Source organism: Galeopterus variegatus, unplaced genomic scaffold (genome assembly GCF_000696425.1).
Source record: "Galeopterus variegatus unplaced genomic scaffold, G_variegatus-3.0.2 Scaffold2742, whole genome shotgun sequence".
Taxonomy (NCBI): Eukaryota; Metazoa; Chordata; class Mammalia; order Dermoptera; family Cynocephalidae; genus Galeopterus; species Galeopterus variegatus.
Genome location: NW_007728853.1, coordinates 66357 through 73348, shown reverse-complemented (window position 1 = coordinate 73348; position 6992 = coordinate 66357). Strand labels below are relative to the sequence as shown.

The 6992-nt window shown below is 39.0% G+C and overlaps 1 protein-coding gene and 1 long non-coding RNA gene across 2 annotated transcripts in view; one reads left to right on the top strand and one right to left on the bottom strand.

Moving 5' to 3' along the window:
- LOC103598799 overlaps nt 1-184 on the bottom strand; it is a 3734-nt gene extending 3550 nt beyond the window's left edge. The window contains exon 1 of the long non-coding RNA XR_551230.1: nt 95-184. This is a non-coding gene — a long non-coding RNA (uncharacterized LOC103598799). The remainder of the gene's footprint in view (nt 1-94) is intronic.
- A 351-nt stretch (nt 185-535) lies between these two features.
- On the top strand, nt 536-2346 carry LOC103598798 (potassium voltage-gated channel subfamily D member 2). Its single transcript, XM_008582862.1, has one exon. It carries the CDS (start codon nt 1228-1230, stop codon nt 2344-2346), a length of 1119 nt encoding a protein of 372 aa, XP_008581084.1. The 5' UTR covers nt 536-1227.
- The last annotated feature ends 4646 nt before the right edge of the window (nt 2347-6992 follow it).

Here is a 6992-nt window from a genome sequence, read left to right as displayed (position 1 = left end):
CGCGGTTCCGCACCGCGCTGCCCCGGCCCCGGCGACAGCGGCCGCGCTGTAAGTTGGCAGGAGCGAGTCCCCACCGTCCTCGCCTCCCCCGCACCTTTTGAACTTGTTGCTGCTGCTCGGCTCGCCTGCGCCCGGCTTTTGGAAGGTGAAAAGGAGGAGGGAGGCACGGAGGGATGGGGGAAGGGGAAGAGCTTGCTTGAGCTTTTTTTATGCTCCCTGGGCGCGTCGGCTTCGGCTGTTCGCGAGCTGCTTTCTCGCCTTTTCCCTTTCCGGTGCACCGCGAGGAGAAAGTCTCTGTTCGACTCAGCCCCGGCGCGCACTTCGCCAGGTATGGACCGCGGGCGAGGCGCGTTCTGTGCGGAGGCAGGCGCTGCTGTCGCCACGGCGGCGGTGGCTGCCAGCTCTCTGTAACTGTCACACTGCACCTGAGCTGAACTTGGAAAGAGAGGGAAGGGGCGATTGGGCGAACGCTTTTGGCAGTCACAGAGAGCGTTTGTGGACGTGGGGGAGAAGGATCTGTATTCACGCCCCCCACTGTGCCCACCACGGTACATCACCTCCATCCATCCCTGCAAATACGGACGCAGGAGTAGAGGCGGCAACCGGACTCCCGAAGACAGACGTGGGGCAGCGGCTGTGACTGCATCTCCAGCTACAACAACAGGTCGCCTTTTTGAGAGTCCTTTGGCGGGAAGGGCTACTTGGAAAGGGAAGGTTTGAAAGAGCAAAAAGAGAAGGTGGAAGGGTTCCCTGATTCGGCAAAAGAATACCACTGGGTGACTCTTCTTCCTCTTCTCTATCCTACACTCCACATACTGACCCCGTATTGTCAGACTGTGTCAGGGGAGAAATCAAAGACACCTGTTTGAAGAAATTGCTGCATTTAAAGTCACCCGTGTGCTTACTTGTGCCGGAAGGTGGCCTGGTCCAACTGCTAGAAGAGGCTTGCTTGGTCAGGTTCTGCTGTGGGTGATTGTTCGGACGTTGTGTTTTTTTGATGTTGTTATTCCAAATGCCTGTCTTTGAGTGCAACTTGCCCTTCTGAGAACTGTGACTTCAGCAGTTCTTCAGCAGTCCTACCTTGGAATAAGATACCTCAGGACCACGTTTCTCAGTAAGGTTTTCTGTTTTGTTTTGTTTTGACGGGAGGAATTGGGTGATTGTGGCTACTTTGGTTGGCCCACTGTAGAAGCCTGGTTACCCTTCTGGCCTCCACTTCGAGGAACCATGGCGGCAGGTGTAGCAGCGTGGCTGCCCTTTGCAAGGGCCGCGGCCATCGGGTGGATGCCTGTGGCCTCGGGGCCCATGCCAGCTCCCCCGAGGCAGGAAAGGAAGAGGACTCAAGATGCTCTAATTGTGCTGAATGTGAGTGGCACCCGTTTCCAGACGTGGCAGGACACCCTGGAACGTTACCCAGACACTCTGCTGGGCAGTTCTGAGAGGGACTTTTTCTACCATCCAGAGACTCAGCAGTATTTCTTCGACCGTGACCCAGACATCTTCCGCCACATCCTGAACTTCTACCGCACTGGGAAGCTCCACTATCCCCGCCATGAGTGCATCTCGGCTTATGATGAAGAACTGGCCTTCTTTGGCCTCATCCCGGAAATTATTGGCGACTGCTGTTATGAGGAGTACAAGGACCGCAGGCGAGAGAACGCAGAGCGCCTGCAGGACGATGCCGACACCGACAACACGGGGGAGAGCGCGCTGCCCACCATGACTGCTCGGCAGCGGGTCTGGCGGGCGTTTGAGAACCCCCACACCAGCACGATGGCCCTGGTGTTCTACTATGTGACGGGCTTCTTCATTGCCGTCTCAGTCATTGCCAACGTGGTGGAAACAGTGCCGTGTGGGTCTAGCCCCGGCCACATCAAGGAACTGCCCTGTGGGGAGCGCTATGCCGTGGCCTTCTTCTGCTTGGACACAGCCTGCGTCATGATCTTCACAGTCGAGTACTTGCTTCGCCTGGCTGCAGCCCCTAGTCGTTACCGTTTTGTGCGTAGTGTCATGAGTATCATCGACGTGGTGGCCATCCTGCCTTATTACATTGGGCTGGTGATGACAGACAATGAGGATGTCAGTGGAGCCTTTGTTACGCTCCGAGTCTTCCGGGTCTTCAGGATCTTTAAGTTTTCCCGCCACTCTCAAGGCCTGCGCATCCTGGGGTACACACTGAAGAGCTGTGCCTCGGAATTGGGCTTCTTGCTCTTCTCGCTTACTATGGCTATCATCATCTTCGCTACAGTTATGTTCTACGCAGAGAAGGGGTCTTCAGCCAGCAAGTTCACTAGCATCCCTGCAGCCTTCTGGTATACCATCGTCACCATGACAACACTAGGGTAGGTGCCACGAGGGGAAAGGGGAGAGAGGTTGGAAATGGGTGAGGTGATTGCGGGCTCGTCAAGGTTATATGATAATTCCCAGGAAATATTATTTTTTCTCTTTCTTACATGGTTTGGAAAATCTTTTAATCTGTGAAACGGGTATGAATAATACAGAGATCGAAGTACTAGAGAGTTGCTGGCAAATAAGTATTGATTCCTGAAAGTGATAAATACAGAAAGAAATTTTGGAGTTCCTGAATATAGGAAAATATTAACTATATATGTATGAATACATAAAAATACAATGACAATGAAAAAATTTATGCCCTAATAAAATAAGGGTATGTACAACATATACTGAAGTGTCTAGAAAGTGCTGTAATGCATTCAAATGATAATTTCCAAGTGTAGTTGAAAAATTATTTTCATATGAAAATTATTTTCATACTTACAGCATGCATTTTCCCTCTATGAACCATAACTGTTATTTTACAACATTATGATACATAGGTTGTAGATATCATTATCAAAGGATTTTATGATATGTATGCACACATTTATATGTTTACATTTTCATTATGGCTGATAGGTTATGCAGTGTTTTAGAAGATCATGGTTAAAACTGGTCAATTCTACAAAATGCAGTGGAGTGTTATTTACAACAAATTTAAAACTCTAGGTTCATAGTTTCAAAAAGAGAAACAAATGACTGGCATCCACAGATTTTAAAAAGCTATAGATCCCATCAGGCAATGGGCCCATGCCCACTCAGTACCCACAGGAGATAGAGCAGTATCTGATGAGATTTATGGTCTCCAAGGACTGGTTGCATTACAGAATTTGGGGTCTTAATTTTCTTCTAGAATTCTTTCGTGCATTCTTTTATTTGGTGGTAATGAAGTTGTGCAATGAAAGGGACATATTCTGAATTCATGTGTTTTTAAAAATAGACTTTTAGGGCTAAAAAAGGAAAAGTATCAAATGATTAATAATGTTAATCAAACTGTAGAAAAGTAGCAGCCTTTTACGTATTAGAGAATCTAATAAAATAAAATGGTTAAAGCCTTTTACTTTTATGAGTTCTTAGATAAGCCAGAGAGTGATATTAGTGCCTTTTCTTCAGCTTTATGCTACTTTTCTTGCATAGGTAATCAGCTCATTAAGGATTTGGTGATGGCTATCACAAAAAAAGTTATTCCCAAGGCTGCTTTTTAAGTTTTGTGTTCCTGGCTAATTTAATTGGCTTCCTTAAATGACATTGTGATTAAAGTCAGCTTAATTTTATTAGACATATGTGTTGAACAGAATTTCTCATGTTGTCGTATGGCCAACTAATGGAACATTTCATATGTGAAGAATTTGGGGCTAAGTTAATTAAAAAATTATAATAAAACAGAATAAAGTGAAATTAGTTTGATTTACTCTCATATATTTTTTGAAGACCTTACTGGTGCATTTACAAAAAATGAATTAGTAAAAATACATATCCTACTTCTTATATTTTCCCTTTATCCTTTTGGTGATTTTGTGACAGATTATGGAGAGGATGCTGAATACCATAGCAGTGTAGGTGCTTATTTCTTATCAAAAAGGTGGGGGGGGGGGTTGTCTTGTATTTTTTGTCATTAGATATTATTATTAAGGACATTTGGGTATTGCAAATCACTATCATGACTTCAAATTAGAAGTACACCTGAAGAAAAAAAGAGTGCTCTGCTTTAGGAGGAAATAAAGAAAGAAATATTATAAGGAAATATATTTTTTAAAATTTGATGTATATGGCAGTGTTTTTCATGAGTTATCAGTGAGTCATTTGAATTCTTTATACTATATGTGATTGAATATTATATTCAATTATTATTATCATATTAAACATATATAGGGTTTTATTATAGTAAATGTTGATGTGATACTAATTTCATATAGCTAAAAGTTCTACTCTAGGCTTGAGAAGTCTTTTAAAATTTGTTTCCTGAAATGACTTTCCACTCTTTATGTTATTTGAAATGTCTTTTTTATTTTTAGGAATAAATGAGAAAATATTAACCATTCATGTCAGTTTTTAATTTTATAAACAAAATGCTTATAAGCACCTACTTTTATAAATGATTTAAGAATCATAATATTTGAGTAAAATATATGCAGTGGATTTTGCTCATATGTTCCATAGGTAAGTGAATTAGGAGGATTAAATATACATACTTTCTCAGAACTTGGAAGCAAAATGAGAGTTACTTCTCAGACTTAAATTTTACTGAAGTTCAAAATTTTAATTTTCAGGAAATTAAGCTAATTAATGATCCTGATGGAATACAGCAGTCATACTTTTAAGATGTAGAAATGGAGATTCAGTCAAGATGAGAATACATATGCTTTATAATATAGCAAAGTTTCTTAGGAAAATATCTTCAATTTCTTATCGAAATATATTTATGTGGTTTAATTCCCTGGAGGAATAGATTCCTTAAAGCCCTGCCTTTTTGGTGTCTTATCTTTGGTTACATTATTTAAGAATAGAAAATATTCAACACAATCTATTGCCTGACTTCATCTTTTACACTGAAGTTTTATACTAAAATGATGAAGTATAAGATATAACCTTCCTGAAAAATATGTAATAGTTGGAGCTAATATCAAGCCGTGTCTGTTAGATGACCAAGAATTTTTAATTATATTTTCTGAGCTCTTTTCATGTGACTGTTATTTTTAATAGAGCTAATGTTCATCAATTAATGGTAATAAAAATAAAAGTGTGATCCTAAACAGGGATTATTAAAAGTTCTAGCTCATAGAAAAATATCTGCATGACAAGAAATAACCAAGAGGTTTGTCATTCAGAACTGGCAGAATCATCTGCTACTTTTCAGAACAGTTTAGACAATATTCAGTTGTTTGTTTGTTTGTTTGTTTTGATCTGAAGAACCAAGTGGTCTATCTTAGAACTATACTGTATTCATCAAATCATATTTCTTTTGCTTCCTAATATATCAAACATATCATTAGAATATAGCTTGGCCATACTTATTATATAAGTAACTATTCAATCTGCTAGCAAAATAAATACTTTAATTATATAGTTTTAAGGCTATCTCATTTCCTATTAATTAAAGTAGGAAACATCAAAACAGTTTTAAAAAGCAATGAATGAAAGAATGTAAGAAAGATTTTTTATTAGTAGTAGTATATTCATCATTACAAGTCATAATCGTTCCCCATGCCCTTCACCCGCCCTATCACTTCCCAACCTCCCTCATCCCTCCCCCCATCTCTAGTATCCTTGGCTTTGTTCTCTCCTTCTGAAAGTCCATTATTGTGGTCTTTTTCTTCCCTTCTCTCTCTCTCTTTCTTTTCTTTTCCTTCCTTCCCTCTTTCTCTCTCTCTATCTCCCAAAGATATTTTTAACAGTGTTTAGATTGAGTGGTCATACAGATCTGTTCCTCCATTTCATCCTTTCTTTCTGAGCATATTTATTGACTTGTACAGGGCCCTGAATTACCCTTTTACCATGCTCCCTCCCATTTCTGTAATGTAAACTCTGATTACTGACTTTAAACTACTCTGGGGGAGAAAGAACTTGGAACTCCTTTTTTGTCCTAAAGGCCTTTGGAAGATAACACCCAGCTGTTATTTATCATTGAGATGGTAGTATTTAAATGTTGCTAGATTTAGGAAATTTCCAAAATTTCACCAATAATCAGCAACTATTTTGTAAAAGTACATTCAACGGGGTTGAGCTTCAGTTGACCATCGTAACTCAGACTCATGACTTCCAAGTTAGGAGTGTTACCAGGTGGCACATTAAATAATTTAAGGAGTTGTGATTATGTTAGGCAATATTTCCATCCTTGGTCATGATTACTAACCATTTCGATAATTTTTTTAAAAGAAGAGATCATATTGCCCATGACATAAACTTAAGAACTTCAAAAGTGTCGTTTCTGTAGTCCATATCACTTCTTTAATTTTAAAACAAAGTTGTTTTCTTCAAAGTTTTCAATATGGGAAATAAAGTTGCTATGTAGCATTTCTGTAAAGTTCATGTTTGGCATGAAATTTTGTGATTTTAACTACATAAATTATATACTGTTTTCTGAACAAATTTTGGAAAACAAAAAAGTTTATTTATATTGTATATTCATCTGAAACCAATATGGTAGAATCACATCTTTGCTTTCAGAAAACTTAGTGTAGTTGTCTATTTATAAGACCCTCAAAAACTAGCTCTATCATATTCCAGTTTTAATAGATTTGGTGAATTATTATTATAAGAAACAAAAAAAAGCAAAAGAATTTTTCATAACAATTTTTAAATAATGTATCAGAGAAATTTCTTTTTTTAAGAATGGTGTAATTTGAGATAAATTTATCATATGAACATATTTATGATATATGATAATATTATGATATAAATATATATTGTTAAAAAGGAGAATATGCTATTAATTAGCATCCTCCTGCTACCTGTCACGATTCTGATTACACAGTTTTGGGGAATGTTGAGAGTGTGTTTTGCAGAATCATTTATGTAAATATTTTCAATTTATCCAGCTATTACTGAAAATGGATGGATTTACTTTTCCTTGTGCCAGCATATATACATAAATATTGATAATGTGTAAATCAAACAATCTTTAAAAAGTGGAAAGTACCAAATTTTATCTTTCT

Bases quoted from the DNA above. Each gene is read 5' to 3' on its own strand.
- LOC103598798 (XM_008582862.1), top strand. From the start codon at position 1,228: ATGGCGGCAGGTGTAGCAGCGTGGCTGCCCTTTGCAAGGGCCGCGGCC.